At 34.3% G+C, this 19,873-nt stretch overlaps 1 protein-coding gene across 13 annotated transcripts in view; it reads left to right on the top strand.

Moving 5' to 3' along the window:
* ADGRL3 (adhesion G protein-coupled receptor L3) overlaps window positions 1–19,873 on the top strand; it is an 801,456-nt gene that overhangs the window by 285,202 nt on the left and 496,381 nt on the right. For all 13 annotated transcript variants that reach the window (XM_059384586.1, XM_059384618.1, XM_059384626.1 and 10 more), the window contains exon 3: window positions 14,423–14,651. In XM_059384586.1, coding sequence (XP_059240569.1) covers window positions 14,597–14,651 — 55 coding nt within the window. In that variant the 5' untranslated portion in view covers window positions 14,423–14,596. The remainder of the gene's footprint in view (window positions 1–14,422; window positions 14,652–19,873) is intronic.

The following is a 19,873-nucleotide window of genomic DNA, read 5'->3' on the forward strand; positions in this document are numbered from 1 at the left end:
TCTAGTTCAGGCCCCTGAATTCATTAATGTGGCTTGATATGATTCAGGTCATCAGATTTGATGTTTAAAGTTCATTGTTCTGGGCACCTGAGTGGCTCAGTCTTAAGTATCTGCCTTCGGCTCAGGTCATGATCCCAGGGTCCTGGGATTCAGCCCCGCATCCAGCTCCCTGCTTGGTTGGAAGCCTGCTTCTCTCTCTCTCTCACTCCCCTGATTGTGTTCCCTCTTTTGCTGTGTCTCTTTCTGTCAAATGAATAAAAAATAAAAAAAAAAAATAAATAATAAAGTTCATTATTCTCAGCTATGGATATAACTTTTTAACCAATCTCAACTGTAGTGCTATTTTGCACTGATGACATGTTTTAGGTTGTTACAGGAGAAAATGTGATTTTGTTAGTTTAAATCAAACCCTGGAACTTTAATTATAACACAGATTTACACTAGATAGAGTATATTAGCATGGTTTCAATCTTGCACTCAGGTGATTTCTGTTATAAAATTGCCAAAAAGAAAACAACATAAGACAATACTAATCTAGCTCAATCATAAAGCCTCTGTAGATAATAAAAATCCAACAAATATTAGAAACATTTAAGATTAACTTGATTGTTCATTTGTTGATTTGATTTTTTATTTTTAAGATTTATTATTTATTTCAGAGGTGGGGTGGGTCAAAGTGAGACAGAAACGGAATCCCAAGCTGACTCCCCACTGAGCATGAAGCCCAATGTGGGTCTAGATCCCAGGACACTGAGATCATGACCTGAGCCAAAATCAAGAGTCAGAAGCTTAACCAACAGCCCATGTGTCCCTGTTGATTTGATTCTGGACATTAAAATAAGTATGACAAAGTCACAAACAACTTGAAGATACGTCTGGTGTTTTGTTGATGGTGGTTCCCCCACGCCTCCCGTAACACCCAGTTCCCTTTTTGGGAAACATTTAATTAAATGAGTTTAATAGTCATGCTGACTGGAATGAGACTGATAGTTTTTGAAATCTTCAACATTTTATTTGGGAGATATCTTTTTATTTATTTATTTTTCCCTGATTATTTTTAGCTTTCTGTATAATTTAAGAAGCACTTGCTTGGTACCTAAGAACCTCCTGGATCATCATTTCTGGGTTAGTCACCTAATAGAGTCTGTGGTCTCAACCCCTCACTCATCCAAAAAAAGCATGAATGAAGTGGTCATTGGTATCTATTCAAATGTACCAAAGACATACGTGGTGCTAGGTAGGAATTATTTAGCAGTGAAGATAATGAAGGGTTTCTGTTGCTTGCGTGATTCTCTCAATCTGAAGTCTGAATAGCTCTCCATCTCATGAATGAGATGAGTAAAATGAATGAGTTGAATGAAATTAAACACTAATCTTGCACTTTACATTTACATACAGGCTTGTGTTAGCACAGGAATCTATAGCAAAAATACCATAGTCTTACAAAGGACAGAAGTTTATTTCTCACAGTTCTGGAGAGTGGAAGCCCGAGATCAGGGTCCCAACAAGGTGTGATAGCTCACCTTCTGGGTTATTGACAGCTGGGTTCTCTCTGTAACCTTACCTCATGAAGGGGCCTGGACACCACTCTGGGGTTTCTTTTATAAAGGTACTAATTCCATTCCTAAGGTTTCCATTCTTGTGACCTAATTATTTACCAGAGTCTCCCCCTACAAATACTGTCGCATTTGGCATTAGTATTGAACGTGTGAACTCTGGGGGACACCAACACGGGGCTCAGAGTAGATCTGCTGTGGAATCCGTGATGAGTAGACATGACGAGATGTGGCAGGATCACATGAATGAAGCACAAGCCATAGGTCTAGACTGTTTAGATGTAAATCTGGGCTTGTTCATTTTTAGCTATATGACCTCAGCCAGCTCTTTAACTTCTTGGTCCCTGAGTTTCCTCATTGGTTAAGCAGGTATGATAAGGGCCCCTTCTTTAGAGTTTCTATAGGAATGACAATAATGTTTATATTTAAAATCCGTGAAATGACTTAATATGTGGAGAGCTCTTAGGACAGTGCCTAATGTATAAGGGCTCAGTATGTGTTTATTGTTAATAGCAGGACTGTTTGCCTGCTGCATTGTAGGTTTTGGAATAGATTCCCATGCTCCTGTTAGAAATAGAATTATTTACCTTCAAGTAGATATTTTTTATATTCTGAATGTTTTAAGTATAGTTTGTGTGCCCTTCCTGGTTTCAGCTTCTCTTGGAAACATAATAATCAATCCTTGATTCTAATCATAAATGACATATTGTAAAGGAATTGTTGATTTTTTGAATATTCTTTTAAATAATAGCCATGTACATCCAGCCTTTTTCTTTTTCATTCAGTCATATTTTAACAGCTAATATTGATAATAAAAAGTTGAGATTTTTATGAGTATAGATGACTTTTTAATAACATGGGCTTGAACTACCCTGGGTCCACTTAAGCATGGATTTTTTTCTCCAATAAATACAGTGTAATACCGTAAATATATTTTCTCTTCCTTATGATTTTCTTAATATTTTCTTTTTTCTAGCTTTATTCTAAGAGTATACAGTATATGATACATATAGCATGCAAAAATATGTTAACTATTTATGTTATTGGTAAGGATACTAGTAGTGAAGTTTTGAGGGATCCACAGTTATATCTGGATTTCTGATTGCGCAGAATCATTGCCCCCAACCCCTGCTTTGTGCAAGGGTCAATTGTAATTTTATTCTTGAAAAGTGAAGTAAAGGATCTATTTTACAAATGAGATACATGGAAAGAGTATAAGATCTACTTTTTAATTGATCTCACTTAAAGCAGTTGTTTTCCAAACTGGTTGCTTTAATGTCATTATTTTTACTTATCTTATTTTCAAACTTATTTTATTTCCAATGGCACACATCAGTGGAAACAAATATTCTCTTATTCGGAGTCTGTTGGAAACAGACTTCAGTCAAATTCTTTGTAGGATCTCAGGGAAGAGGTTAACTCAAGGACACCTCTCAAGAAAATGATTCTGTGTAAAACATCAATCTGTTTCATGGTTAAATGATATGCTGCCCTAAAGCCAAAAATAGCCATGTTCATTAAATCCAAATTTGTTCCTAAACATTAATAGACACTTATTAGATTATAACATTATCTGAAAGACAATTACATGGGACTTTTACTCTAGAGAACTTTCTTATTAAAATTACCTTCCTAGATTACTTGTTTTCTAACATAGCATCAAACTATGTTTGAAATATAATTATAAGGCGATAGGTGTTTTACTTCAGTGAGAAAAGTCATTTGCTAGTCTTTGAGTTTTGAAATTTAGCATTTCCTTGCTTGAAAAGTGTAGTAAAAGCAAGTAACATTTTAAAAAAAGAAAATTGAATACAAGCAAGTCTTTCTGTGCTCTGACCTCTTTGAAACTCGTGGAGGAGATGGGGAAGAAATGAGGAAGGATTGGCTTGACCAAAAGTAGTAGGAAAATGCAGTTTTATTTCTAAGCTACAATCCCTGCTTCCAGTTGTATTAACTTTTTTCCTGTATCTTCTCTGCCCCTTCTCTGTTTTTTCCTTCTGTTTCTCATCCTGATTTATTTCCCCCACGCCGCCTCGAAAAACACGTAACTGTGGTATTTCTACCACTTGAAAAATTCTTGTCTTAACTTTCTTCAAATAATCTATATTTTGAAGATTTATTTATTTATTTATTTGACAGAGAGATCACAAGTAGACAGAGAGGCAGGCAGAGAGAGAGGAGGAAGCAGGCTCCCTGCTGAGCAGAGAGCCCGATGCGGGACTCGATCCCAGGACCCCGAGATCATGACCGGAGCCGAAGGCAGCGGCCCAACCCACTGAGCCACCCAGGCGCCCTATATTTTAAATCACAATTCTTGACTTGTAGGTCACTGCAAACTCCCACCATACTAACTCTGGCAAATACTGTCATTGACACCATTAGCCTAAGGTATTTTTTCGTTCCCCTCCATTTTCTTCTATATACCCCTACCCATTTAATGTAAAAGCAGTGTTTCTAGTGTACCTTTTCATCCTGCTACTTTCCTGCTTAAGCACTCACAAACTTGTATCAAATGTTCTGTACTACTCCCAAATGTAATATCATTTACCATTTATAACCCTGCTTTTGCATTTAAAACCTTTTATTAAATGAAAAGAAAGATTTTTTCCCACTTATTGAAGGTTGACTCTTGCCAAGAATCTTTATAGATTACATATACATATATACATATATGTATGCATCTATGTATATAAAATAAAATTTCCTTTATTTAAGCCTTGTAACCACCTGGCGGAATATGGATTAATTTCAGATGAGAATATTAGGGTATAGAAGTTTGAGGTAATCTGCCTGTGGCCATACAGCTCATAGTTTGAAGAGGGAAGACATAGCACTTTTTCTCACTCCAAAGTTGATGTTGTACCTTCTATTCTTTTTGAGTCTTATGGCTCTGACTTAGGTAGTATTTAATACTTGAAGACAGGAGTTTAGATTTTTTTTTTTTAATACAGCAGTAAAGGATTAAGAAAAATACAGCCTCGTCCAGTTCTAAGTCAAGCCATTTACATACGGAGTGTGCGTGAAGTTTCTTCTAGGTTGCATTTGACCTCAGTGGTATAAAATATACATCTATAAAGATAAATAATACAGTTATAGTTTGTTATTTGGTAGTAATGCATTGCCAAATTTATGAGAGTACCATTGTATCTAAAAGCTTAGCGATTCTCTGGAATCAGCATTTGATCTCAAATAGCATGATAGCCACTAAGCAGTCCTAGGCAAGTTTGAAAAGTAGAGACTGCATTATCTTTGTGTGGTATCATCTTAGGTACTATCTAAATAGTAGTTCATTAATTTAATGATTCATGTAATATCTCTATTTCAGTTAATACCTCTATTAACTCAACCTCTATTTCAATCCAGAGATCATTTACACAAATTAAATTCAGAACAAAATGTTCGAGTGTTTAGGAGCAATATAGAGGATTATAAAAATTTTGGGACCATATTCACTATAAATATTTACTGATTCTAGGGGCGCCTGGGTGGCTCAGTGGGTTAAAGCCTCTGCCTTCAGCTCAGGTCATGTTCCCAGGGTCTTGAGACCGAGCTCCACATCGGGCTCTCTGCTCAGCTGGGAGCCTGATTCCCCCGTCTGTCTGCCTGCCTCTCTACCTACTTGTGATCTCTCTCTCTGTCAAATAAATAAATAAAATTTTAAAAATTAAAAAAAAATATTTACTGATTCTTTTTTTAAAGATTGTATTTATTTGAGAGAGAATGAACAAGCAAGGGGGAGTGGGAGAGAGAGAGAAACGGAGTCTCCACTGAGCAGGGAACCCGATGTAGGACTTGATCCCAGGACCCTGTGGTCACAACCTGAGCTGAAGGCAGACACTTAACGACTGAGCCACCCAGGTGCCCCTTTAAATTTTTTTTTTTTAAGTTTTTTTGAAATTTGTTTGAGTGTGGGAGAGAGAGAAAGAGCAGGAGGAGGGTCAGAGGGAGAGGGAGATAAGCAGACTGCCTGCTAAGTGGAAAGCCCAACTCAGGGTTGGGTCCTCGGACCCTGAGTTCATGACCTGAGCCTAAATTAAAAGTAAGATGCTTAACTGACTGAGCCACGAAAGTACCTCAGTTTTTTTTTAAGTTTATACTTAAATTCCAGTTAGTTTACAGTGTTACATTAGTTTCAGGTGTTCAGTATAGTTAATGTAACACTTCTATATGTCACCCAGTGCTCATTACAACCCCATATCCTATTTAACCCAACCCCCAACCCACTTCCTGATTAAGTACTTTTTTATTAGTAATGTAGTAGTATAATAGCTTTTGAGTTCATAAATAAAGACAGAAAAGATCCTTAACTTTATAGCAGTGCTTTTGCTTTCTGAGTCAAAGTGTTAAGACAAAGTGTTTAATTAAAAAAAAAAAAAAACTAAAATGGGGGTGCCTGGGTGGCTCACCGGGGAGCCTGTTTCCTCTCCTCTCTCTCTGCCTGCCTCTCTGCTCTTGTGATCTCTGTCAATTAAATAAAATCTTTAAAAGTATGTAAATAAATAAATAAATAACAATATGATCAATAGGACCAAAGCTAATAGTATACTCACATGTACTCTCTTGGTTAGAAGATAGTAGACAATCCTTTCAGTAAACACCAAGAAAACTTTAAAGGAAACACAATACGTAGAGGCTTCAGAAACTGTCAATTATACCTGACATTTTTAAAAAAATTATGTATTATGCTCAGTCTAGACTCCTATAAAATTCTTTCTGCATCTACGCAGTGATGATCACACCAAATATTTCAATAGATTATAGGATTGTGATGCGGGAAGCCGTCTTATAGTCTGCTGTCTCATCTTGCTGTCCTGCTTCTTCTTCTTAGGAGTTAACTGTTTCACAGTTTCCATCCATATCAGAAAGAGTCTTCCATGTAGAACTGCTTTTGCAAAGGCACTTTTGAGAGAAAAGGTCATCTGTCATTTCATAGAACATACACAATAAAGCATTGCTGTATATCTGCTTATGATTATGCAATACAAGTAAATCATTGAAATCTTAAAATTTCAAATTTGAATCATGAGTGTTAAAGCCTCTCATCTAAGCATCTATGCATGACTAAATATTTTAGGTGAAATATAATTTCCAGTCATTAAATTAATATTTATCAAAAACACCTAGCTCTTTTTGGTTACAATGGATGGCTCTTTTTTTTTTATTAACATATAATGTATTATTAGTTTCAGGGGTACGAGTCTGCAATTCATCGGACTCACAAAATTCACAGCACTCACCATAGCACATACCCTCCACAGTGTCCATCACCAGCCACCTCATCCCTCCCATCCCGCTGCATTTCAGCAACCCTCAGTTTGTTTCCAGAGATTAAGAGTCTCTAATGGTTTATCTCCCTCTCTGGTTCCATCTTGTTTCATTTATTCCTCTCTTCCCCTATGATCCCCTGCCTTATTTCTTAAATTCCACCTATCAGTGAGATCATATGATAATTGTCTTTCTCTGATTGACTTATTTCGCTTAGCATTATACCTTCTAGTTCCATCCACGTTATTGCAAATGGCAAGATTTCATTTTTTAAAAAGATTTTATTTATTTATTTGACAGCGAGTGACATAGCAGAGAGGGAACACAAGCAGCAGGAGTGGGAGAGGGAGAAGCAAGCTTCCCTCTGAATAGGAAGCCCAATGCAGGGTTGGATCCCAGGATCCTGGCATCATGACCCAAGCCAAAGGCAGACACTTAACGACTGAGCCACCCAAGTGCCCCAAGATTGCAATTTTTGATGGCTGAATAATATTCCATTGTATATTTATAACATCTTCTTTATCCATTCATCTGTCAATGGACATCTAGGCTCTTTTCATAATTTGGCTATTATGGACATTGCTGCTATAAACTTTGGGGTGCATGTGCCCCTTCTGATCACTACATTTGTATCTTTAGGGAAAATACCTGGTAGTACAATTGCTGGGTCATAGGCAGCTCTGGTTTCAACTTGTTGAGGAACATCCACACTGTTTTCCAGAGTGGCTGCATCAGCTTGCATTCCCACCAGCTGTGTAGGAGGATCCCCCGTTTTCTGCAACAGTGGATGGCTCTTATTTATAAACATAGTGAGCTATGTGCATGTAAATCAGATTACGCAGATGCTCTGTGACAGATAGTTACTTGTTAAGGTAGTGACAGATGATAAAATAGCTAGATTAATCTTCTTTATATTACTTTTCATAAGTTTCCATATGTGATTTTATATCAATAAAAAGATAATTTCTGGAGAATGATCATGATAAATATGTGATTTGTTAATGAATATAACTTCAAATAATTCAAATGTCCAAATCCATGTACTAACTGTGGAAGAATACAGATAACACTCCAGTGATATTTATAAACATTTTAATATAAGGTTGTTTTGTTCTTTTTATTTTTCCCCTTGATTTAATAGCTATGATTTCCCTATATGGAATGAAGGGAGAAAATTATGTTAAGTAGGAAACTCCTGTATTATAATTAGCAGTGGGGTTGTAGGAGCATAAACCAATTAATTATTAAATAGTCACATGGCATTTGATACATCTGGTATGTGCCAAACACATACAAAAATTAACCGCTCAGAGTCCTATATGACAGAAAGAAGTGAATAGGCAAAATAAAACATAGATTAATTGAAATTTATAAAGTTCATATGGAGTAAAGTTTGTAGTTAACAAAATTTGCGATAAGTGAACATATATTACTTGGGAAAATGTACAAATATTACAGAAAGGATTTCGTATCTTTTTTTTTTTTAAAGATTTTATTTATTTGAGAGAGAGAGAAAGAGAGCGAGCATGAAAGGGGTGAGGGGCAGAGGGAGAAGCCGGCTCCATGATGAGCAGAGAGCCTGATGTGGGACTTGATCCTGGAGTCCCAGGATCAAGTCCCATGACCTGAGCTGAACGAAGGCAGTTGCTTAACCAACTGAGCCACCCAGGTGCTCAGGATTTAGTATCTTGTCTATATTATTATGAGGGGAAAAGGTATAATAATAAAATGCCATTTTCCTTGGAAATAGATTGAGAGTAAATTATTTTACAGAAATGTGACTAAGAGTAGCTCAACTGAAAGTAATAATTCTAAGATGAATAGGATTCAGATTGTAATACTAATATCTATTCGGAATGTAGAAAGGAAGCAAATATACAATAAAAGTGAAATCTTTTAAATATGATTTAAAATGGGTATATCAAAAACTTAAACTGGAAATACAAATTATGACACTAAAATTTAAGGTGAGAATTTCACCAAAATAAAATCAGTGCTTTAGTTTTTTTTTTTTTTTAAAGATTTTATTTATTTATTTGAGAGAGAGAGAAAAAGAGAGTGAGCACATACAAGGGGAGCATCAGGCACAGGGAGTGGGAGAAGCAGGCTCTCCGCTGAGCCAAGAGCCCCAAATGGGGCTCAATGTGGAGCTTGATGTGGGGCTTGATCCCAGGACCTGGGATTATTGACTGAGCCAAAGGCAGTTGTTTAACCAACCACAACCACCCAGGTACCCCTATATTTAATAGAACTTTTGTTTCAGCAATAACAAAAGTTCAAATATTTTCACAGTATAATGTATTAGATGTGAGTGCAAGTTGGTCTAAATCTAACAAATAAGGGATTTTCTGTGTAATTTATGAGAAAACGCTTTAGTTATGTAAAATACTTGTAGAATATCTTTCCATGTTGTGTTTTTTTTTTAACTTCTAGTGAGTGAATCTTCAGTCAAATCACACACTTTCATAATTATAATCTTAAATATTAATAATGTAAATTAGGATACTTTAATCAACCTCACTTTTTAAATTTGAATATTTAAAGAGCAATGAAGTTTGGTAGTTTTGTTTGAGGACGTCTAAACCTGAGTACCTAATCAAGGACTACACTAGAATATATTCCTTCCAAGTTTAACAGGGTTACAGGCAAAACTTTCACCATATTGTGATAATCTTTGATAAAAATTAGAAATGCCATCTTTCAAGAATGATTTTTAAAACATTAGTGTGTTGATTTATTATTGGAAATTAGTTTCATGAGTCATACATTTGAAACATGAGAAACACTGAAAATTCTTCTTTACAAAACCTCACAGTATTTTAGTGTGCATTGTTTAGCTATAGAATTCTCGAGGAGAGTGCACATACCTAGACCTGGGCTTGGATAAGTCTCTGTGTTAGGCTACGCTGACTATAGATGTAGCCACCATCTGTCACCATACAACGCTACACCATACAAGCACACTATTCCAGTACTCTGGACTATATTCCCTGTACTGTACCTTTTATCCCTGTGACTTAACTCATTTCATCACTGGAGGCCTGTATCTCCCACTCCCTTTTGCCCATTGTGTCCATTACCAACCTACTTCCCTCCCTTGTGGCAATCATCAGTTTGTGTCAGGTGTAATTTTAAATCCCTTGCATTTAGCAAGGAAAATCTGACAGCTTTTCGTTTTCTGTTCCTAGAGCATTTCATGTAACACATACCACATTTTGCACAGCACTGTAATTATTGGTGAATATATCTTTTAGCATTTATACTTTACTGCAAGGTTTTTTTTTTTAAAGATGTTTTTATTTATTTATTTGACAGACAGAGATCACAAGTAGGCAGAGAGGCAGGCAGAGAGAGAGAGAGAGAGAGAGAGGAGGAAGCAGGCTCTCTGCAGAGCAGACAGCCCGATGCGGGGCTCGATCCCAGGACCCTGGGATCATGACCTGAGCCGAAGGCAGAGGCTTTAACCCACTGAGCCACCCAGGGGTTTTAATAGAGCTGTTACATTTTAGAATTCTGGTCACTCTCCTCCTTGATCTCATAGTGTGAGCACAGTATGTAGTTCATAGAGACAGTGAAAGAAATTTTATTGGAGATGGAAATTTATTTTGAAGTTGACTTGTTAAATGCTTTATGCCATTAGGAAATCTTTTTATGAGTATTTTTCTTGTTGATGTGACTTCATCAGTCTCTAATGCTTTCTCTTGTTTTTTCTTTTCTATGTGTTTTTGAACTCTGTTTCAGAAATGTCTTCAGTGGAAATCCCTTTTATGTAAAACTGATTGTTTTGGTGGTTAATAACATATAAATTAGAAAAAAGAATCCCAGAAAGTTTTCTTTTTTTTTTTTTAATGTTAGTATTCAAACATTAATGGTTTATCTTTCCATGTATTATGAGCAATCTTGTCTTTGAAATTATCCATTAAAATTTATGTAGTTTAATTATTGCAATTTTCTTAAATGTGTTCCCAAATTAACACATTATTTTGGGACTGTGGATGAATGGTAGCCAGACATGGTGGTGCTGGAATGTAAGAACATGTTACCATCTTTAAACAATAGCTTCTATTCTTTTCATTTCCTTTCCCCAGCTCTGTTTACACAATAATCAGGAAAACAAATTCCTATGCCCAACTTCAATGTGAAAATGGTTTTATCTCGTATTGTGGTATCTTAAATCATTATTATGAATAATATGCATTTTCTTCTCCTTTTGTTTTTCTTACCCTTTCTATAAAGAAGCTTTCTCTCACTGTCTTATCACTGTGAAAATACGTATCATATGAAATAAACTTCTGGATTTCACTAAAACCGGACTTCATGATAGCAATACTCACATTTCACTATGGAAATAACGTTCTCTCTTCCTCCAAAGGATACAATGTTATAATGAGCCTGGTTTCCTTTTAAACATGTCTTCTCTTTTCTCTTTGTCCCTCTCCTCCTACCTAATATATCCGTGCGGCTCCATGTCCTCCGCTCCTCAAAATCTAGTAACATTTTTAAGAAACACCTAAGTATTATTTCGAAAACTTGCTACATTGTCCCCTTCTTTTGCACAATTAATACCCCTGATTATCGTCTTATATTTTCTTAATTATGTCTACTATAAAAGAGAGAAGAACATTGGTTTAGAATCAGACATTTGGTTTGAAATTCTTGCTGCATAACATTTCTGATTTTCCTCCTCAGTAAACATGAGATGATATTATCTGCTTTATAGATTTGTATGGAGAATTAAATCAGATGATTGTATAATATATAGAACACTGCTCGGCATATGATAGATACTCAAATTATGTTTATTCTTCTCTTTATCTTGTGACTTCATTTCCTATGCTCTCTTTTTCCCACTCCAGTGTGAGTTGTGAAAAAATTGTTCTACATCATCTGCATTCTCAATATCTACTATGGTTAATCTTTAGTATATATTTTTTAGGTAACAAATAAATAATTCACCTATTAGCTGCCCAGAATTATTTCCAGTGGCAAAGTAGTTCTGTATATATTTATGTATTTTTATGTACATGTTTGTGTGTGTCTATGTGCATACACACATCTAATGCTTATTTTTGACACTCATGTTCAATGGGCATAGACGTAGGAAAAGACACCATATCTGAATGTTGAGAGTATGGAGGCATTGTTTACTGGATGATGTATCAATCTTTTTAGTATCCTTTTTAAAATGTCCATTTTAAATTAGCACTTTTTTTTCAAAAGTTATTTCTTTGAAAGAGATACAAACTTATGGCAAAGAAGTTCTGAATAATTTCTTATAAGTCAGAGTGTGCATAAGAAAAAAGTGAGATGAAACTATTTTACGATTCCTTTCCATATAGTTTCTCTTTTATCTCAACCACTTTTTTTTCCCTCATCAATACTTTTCCTGTTTGTAAAAGTAAAATATTATGAGATTATCTATTATAAACTTCATTTCCTTACAATGTGCCTGTGAGACTAAAACTTTTTTCAATATGTTGTATTCAGATATAGTGTTCTTGGAACTGGTTTATACAATAGTGACTCAAAAATATTTTTAAGCTAAATTATTGAATGATCTTGCTTCTTACACATACATGTTAAAAGAATCAATAGGGTAAAATAAAAAACTAATGAGATGTATAATACTTGTTAAGATATAATAACACTTAATGTGCTAGACACCCTTCAGGGAAGTGCACATTTTTATGCATTTTATAGAATTTATGATTCCAAATTTTAACTCACTTAATGTCATATAGTCACATCAAGTAATATTACTCCCTCCACTAACAGAGGGAACTGAGGAACTGAGTGCTTAAATGAGTTGCCCAAGGTCACAGTACTGTAGAGCTAGTAATTGATACTGGGAGGTCTTTCTCCAGAATCTATGTTTTTATAGCATGCAGTAAATAACAATGCCAGAAATTCACATAAATCTATGTAATTTTGCCTTATAACTAATGCACGTATGTCAGAAATTTTTGTCATTTATTTTGTCAGAATGAGGCTTATTAATGGACTCTAAACTATCACTATTTTGTATAACCCTTTCCAGAAATTTTTAAAATTTATACTCAAAATATGAAATTGTTTTTAATATGTGTCGATCACCAGAAGAGAGAAAGAGACAGAGACAGAGAGGGAAGGGGAAAAGGAAAGGAGAATAGCCCAGTTTGTACTGATTGATCTGCTTTAAAGGTGCTGACTAGAAAAGACATCTTCAAAATTTGGGTCATACTCCTTCAGTAGTTTTGCTTCTCAAGATAAATTTGTGCAATCTTCAAGAGAAGGCAGCCATATATGTTGGATTCAGGAAAGTACGTTTCTTTTTTTCTTTTTTTTTTTTTAAATTATTTTCATTAACATATAATGTATTATTTGCCCCAAGTGTACACGTTTGTGAATCATCAGGCTTACACACTTCACAGCACTCACCATAGCACATACCCTCCCCAATGTCCATAACCCCACCACCCTCTCCACACTTCCCCTCCCCCCAGCAACCCTCAGTTTGTTTTGTGAGATTAAGAGTCTCTTATGGTTTGTCTCTCTCCGGATCCCATCCCATCCATCATTTTTTCCTTCCCTAACCCCCAAACCCTCTACTCTGCCTCTCAAATTCCTCATACTAGGGAGACTGTATATTTGTCTTTCTCTGGTGGACTTATTTTGCTCAGCATAATACCCTCTAGTTCCATCCCCATTGTTGCAAATTTCAAAATTTCGTTTCTTTTGATGGCTGCATAGTATTCCATTGTGTGTGTGTGTGTGTGTGTGTGTGTGTGTGTGTGTGTGTATCACCTCCTCTTTATCCATTCATCTGTTAATGGACATCTAGGTTCAGGAAAGTAAGTTTCTTAAGGCTATATTTTTAAATGTATTATATGTATTTTTAAAATTTGAGCAACATTCCTCATCTTAAATTAAAAGGTCTTAGAGAATAGTTTGCATGTTTTATTCAGTTCTTGTGTTCCTAGCCCTATTTCGCTAGGCACTCAATAAACCCCTTTTGAATGAATTGGCTAAGTTTGAGCATAATTAATTAATATAAATCTAGGATCTTCATAGATTAATTTAAAAGGATGCTTTGAAAAGTAAAATAGTTAAAACATAGAATAATTTCTGGATTGAATATTGGGGGTTGGAATGAAAGTAAGACTCATACAATTTAAATTTTTGTTTGTTTTAAACTTAGAATAATGGTAATGAATGAATTTTTTATTTTTAGTGCTCTAATGTTAGTAAAAATTGTATTTGTGAGAAGTGTGTATACAAAGGAAGGCCCAACTCAATTTATACAGATTTACAAATTATACAAATCGATTACTAATTTATTGTTATCCAAATTGATACAGCATATTTATATTAATTTTTTCAGTGAGACTGAATTATTTGGTTCATTCCTTTTGTGGGTTGAGAAATAAACTCTATGTGGTACATGCATAAATATTGTCCTTTAAGTTACTTAATCATTTTTCTATATGATGCCTGTGTAAATTAATATGAACAAGGGAGGAAGGTTATACAGATGTTCTAGTCAGCAAATAAATCATCATCATCAAGGAATTCAGATGAGAAAACTTATATTTGATAACCCATTCTTTTTTCCTTGTTTGCAGGATTCAAATTTGGGATATTGGTCTTTGTTTTTGAGAACTTTTTTTGTGGGATTTTTTTTTTTTTTTTTTAAATCATCGGTCTTGGAATACAGAAGAGGAACCAGAAAGACACTTACTTCATTTCACGTTGGGAACACTCACTATTGAGGCACTCTCACGCCCCGGTCCACAACCATGTGGCCATCACAGCTACTAGTCGTCATGGTGCTTGCTGCACCAGTCGTTCAAGGTAAGTCCTTTAATTAGATTTTTGTGTGAAGCTTTATGTGGTCACTATTTGCACTAGGTCCTTTCTTCTAAATCTGCTCAGTGCTTTAGCAGCTTTTGCCTATGATATATTCATAGAAGTAAGATAAATTTAAAAGACCATAATATGTACCATCAGCTACAGTAAATACAACCTTGAGTTTGATTTCTGAAAGTAGATTTTGAAATGTATACATAGCCAATTCTTTGTTATTTTTAAGGGCTTTCAGTATTGGCTACTCTTTTCCATCTTTAATACACAGAATACAAAGTAAACTGCTCATTTAAATAAGAATCTTTTTCATATATATACATTTTAGTGCAAAAAAAAAAAAGGCCAAAGTGATATGAACGTATGCTGAAAGGTAATTTTACTGAAACATGCTAATCAACTCATAAAAAAAACATATACTTTGTTCATCTAGACATTTCAGTATTGATAACACAAATATGATAGTTAAGTGCTGTATCTTTGCAAATTTTATAAAAAATAATTATTTATAAATAAGATAAATTATGTACAACTTAGTATAATATTCACTGAATCTTTCTAACAACTGGCAAAGTCTACATTTATATTTCTTACTGACAATTTAAAGTTTTCTACTAATCATCATTGGTTTTGCACTTAGATGAAAATGGTATAATATAGTCACTACCTCATACATTAATGGTAATGATGCCAAAGAAAGGGACACAGCTCTCTTTGGCACCGCTTTGGAGGTCTCAGAATATTAGGATGTAGCAAGTACCTGAGACCAGATTTTAGGCTCTTTAGCTCACTTTTGGTTTTCTTTAATTGACTACAAAAATCTACTGTAGTTTATCACTGAAACAATTCCGAATTTGGCCCATACTCTTATTTCAATGTGAATTACATTTTGCTGTCATTATAAAAACTGGAGAAAATACCTTCTGTGTCTTTTGATGTTTTCTTCTAATGTTTTCCTGATTTAACATATTTTTTTCTAAGTATTCACAATATAAGGTACTTCTTTTTTAAAGAAATTAAAGTAAAATAATTCAACCATCCAGTTTTAAATGATGTAAATTTGTAAAAAAAACAAAAACAAAACAACAACAAAAAAAACCATTCAGAGTGTTTCCTTAATTCATATAGTGATGGACCACTTACTTCCATGTACTTGAGTATATATAACATTTTGTGGTAAGAGACAATAAAAAAAAATTATGTCCCTTTAAACAAGTGTTTTTCTAATTATCTGTATATCTAAAGTTTATTCTAATTAGGTTTTGATGTTATAAAGATGCCTCACTCTTAAGGTTATTTTGAGGATTAAATAAATAGCATATGTTGAGAATCTAGCATAACAAAGAGTCAGTGTTTGAACAAGCTAATTTCCTTCATTGTACTATCTGCTTCTCTAGTTTTTGTTCTAATAAATTATAACAACCAGAAATTAGCTAATCATGAGAGCTATTTCATTTGTTTTTGATAACCAGAAACCCCCCTACACAGACACACACACATGTATCCTCTCTCTCCAAGGAATTCTGAGAAGCATTTAAAAACTCCTCATAGAACAACTATAAATTTGGCCTGGCACAAAAAATATTTTGGGCTAGAGTAATCTTTTCTGTTGTCTTTGAGCTCCTTTACCTTATCTTGACTTTGAACCATATTATGCCACACAATATAGCAGCTTTCTATTTATAAACTTTTTGTGACCTTGAATAGAAATTTTAAAACTTCGCACCAAAAAATTACAAGTCCATTTTGTCTGCCTTCTCTAGAAGGCCTTCTCCACTGCCTTTGTAATACTTTGGACTTATAAATAGAGGGCTTCATATGAACAGCCTTTGGGGACCCAGCCTGCTCTTAACTAAAGGAATGTATGTACCTCTGATCAGTGCTGATCTTAGAGGATAGACTTTTTTTTTTAGAGTCCCTAACAATTCTGTCATAAAGGAATACCACATAACTTAAAACTTTATAGACAACTGAGTTAAAATGATGTCACGGTTACAGAAGGACATGCTCTTTCCAAAACACATCCCCGGTAGCATCTCCGTGCCTTCTGTTGTTGAGATGTCCCTCTTTATTTGCACCCCTGACCATAGAGAATTAACTTAACTGGGAATGACTTGAATTGCTCTTTTCTCCAGAGCAAATAATAATGATGACCACTGATTTTTGTGGCCATAAACTTCGGATGTATTGATATAATTAATCCTTACAATGTTCTCATGGGTTTAATATTATTTACTATTACTATTGTTATCACTTTTTATTATAAAAACACTGAGATAATGAGTGGTAAAGGAACTTGACTGAAATAACACAGAGACCCAGAGGAGATTTAAATGAAGGACCTGGCTTCTTGAGCTCTGGTTTTACTGCCCATAGATAAGCAATGATTATCAAAGCCATTCTTCCTTGCAGAGAATCCCATTTCAACGTTTCTGGCTGTTTGGGAGAAGGTGAAACAGAAATGCAGATCACCTGCTTTTCTCCTGTATTCTGAGCACAGACAGATGAGGTTTTGATGTCTTACAGACTTGAGATAAAATTTCAACTCTGCCACCTAGTAGTTCTGTAACCATGTTACTTGGTAAACTAGTTAACAGATATCCATTATCACCCAGTGTGAGCCAGAAAACTGTGCTAACTGCTCAAGATATGGTAGTAAACAAAATATTTTAATTCATCCCTCAAGGAGCTAACAGTAACTTAAAATTTTGTAAGCCTACTTTTTATCTGCAAGAATGAACAATTATTCCATGTAGAGTTATTTGAAGAAGTAGATAGAATAATATATATGTATAACTTCTAACATAGTGTTTGGCATTTTGTAAATGTTCCTTATATTTTATTTGCCCCCCCCTTATTACCTGGAAATGGGAGCTAACCCTCTGAGCATTAGATAGGGGAAAGTGGCAACTTCCCTGGATTCTTACTGTGAGATGTGAAATAAATTTTTTTCTACTTGAACCTCAGTATTTAAGTTTTTTCCCAATAAATTCTTGACACTATTTTCTGTTCAAAATTATTATCAAGCTAGTATGTATGAAGGCTTAGTGCATAATTCTTTATATATAATAATAGAGTTATAACTGTCGGTGATGCAAGTATACAGTTGACAGTCGTAGTAGTATATAGCTGGTAATATAATTGTCAGACATGGATTTTGTTCATGATTTTCACATGGACAAAATTAGAAACTAAGCTAAAGAATTAATACTGAATCATGTTTACATTAGTTGGATAATCTCCATATTTTCCTAGAAAGTCTGGCCAGTGTTTGATCTAGGAAAACAAACTTAATCAGTACGTCACACCATATATGTATATATATACAACTTTTAAATTTGGAAATGTCTCTGGTTTTATGTTTATCTGTCCATATTTTATGTCTCTGTGTACCTCCGTATTTCTCTTTTTCTGTTTTCCATGACTGTGCCCTCTTCCTGTATAGCCATAAAACCCTTATCTATAAAGCAACGAGAATTGGCAGAAGTAAAAAGAAACCACTAAAGCAGATGGCCAGTTTTTTGCTGTTAACTAATGTAATGTTGCATGAAGATAAAGGATTTTTTTGTTCTATTGATATGGTTGGTACCAAGGGAAAAGAAAGGAATTGGAGAACAATAATCCAATAATTACCTGGGCACTTGGGCTCATTGCGATTGTCAGTAACAGAATACCAATGTCCTGTGTGATATATGGGCTAGGAGATCTGGTACCCAAGCCACAATGAGTTGGGAGTTGAGAAGGTGGTTGGGGTGCTTAGATATCTTCACTGTATCTCCTCTTAATTTTAATTGTACTTATGAAGTGTGTCACAGTTGAAGAGATAGGAAACAGGGTAATTAGAACTTACTGTGGGTAAAGGGGAACAATATATTTTATGATACTTTTGGATTAAAAAATGGGGTTTTAAAAACTTCTTCTATAACTACCATATGTATTCTTTTTTTCCCTGCAAGTTTATTTTTTAAAGTTGCATGTGTCTTTATATATTTGTGGACTTTATAGGCTAACCTGCTTTTTATTATGTTTAAGAGTTGATTATAATAAACAGCCATTAGCAGAGACAAAACTGCTAATCATATCCATATATATTTAGTATTATATGTTTTTGTGTAATTTGCATTTTATTATTAATCTAATTTTCACAGTTATAATACCATTAATGTATCAGTAATGTAAAATAATACACATTTTTTAAACTTATAATAAAATGTAAAGCTTGAGAAACTAGAAAAGTGCATTTCACCACATAGCATCTTACTATATAATTCTCTTTATGAAGTCATGTTTTATTGATTGTGAAAAAGTCAGCTTGACTTCTAAGTTCTGCTTAACTTTGTTAGTTTTAGAAATTAATCATCTTTGGAATGTTTATGTTTGTCAGCCTAGATAATTTGTAATACTCCCAGTAATATCACTATATTTACGGTCAAATATGTTATACAAAAAAATATCTTTGTCGTGGTCATGATATATGAGGCTATGGTGAACACATCCAACAGCATTACTCACCAGGTACTGAATTTCAAAATACATTATTTTGTAAGTTAACCATAATCTCTAATATCACAATATAAACCACAAATATGCATGGCTGATAGCTTTTCCTTTGCAAGAATATGTTCAGAAACATTCCCTTACACACTCGGTATGCAGGTTAGCAATTGGAAAAGAACTTTCTTTTGCCTTTGCACTTGCAAAATGTGTTATAGGTGAATTTTATTGTACTGATACTTTATGAGTAACATGTATATACTTTGAGAGCAAAATAGCTTTTTCTTATTTTCGGATTTTATGTCTGACTATTTTAGGATCATATCTTATTGTTTATATTTCTTGGCCTTGGAATAGACTAGGACTGCAATAGGGTAATTGTATGCTTGATGTAGAGTGAATTAAAACACAACTGGATTACATAACATATAAGTATCTATTTATTTTCCTCTTCTTTGCATCACTATTTACGCTCATTCTCAATGTAAGAATTAGTGTTCTCACATGTATAATTTCATATAAGCTGCCATAATATGTTTTTTATGCATTTATTTCCTCCATTCTCATTGCTAAATAGTTTTTAAATGACCACTCAAAACATTGAAATGCAACAGTTGAAAGTCTCATTGATTTGTTATGTACATAGGAGACAATATATTGTATTATGATCTATTTTGACAGTTCAGAATAAGACCCTGTTGAAAAATAGGGTTCATTCA

This window comes from Mustela nigripes, chromosome 1, assembly GCF_022355385.1.
Source record: "Mustela nigripes isolate SB6536 chromosome 1, MUSNIG.SB6536, whole genome shotgun sequence".
Classification (NCBI taxonomy): domain Eukaryota; kingdom Metazoa; phylum Chordata; class Mammalia; order Carnivora; family Mustelidae; genus Mustela; species Mustela nigripes.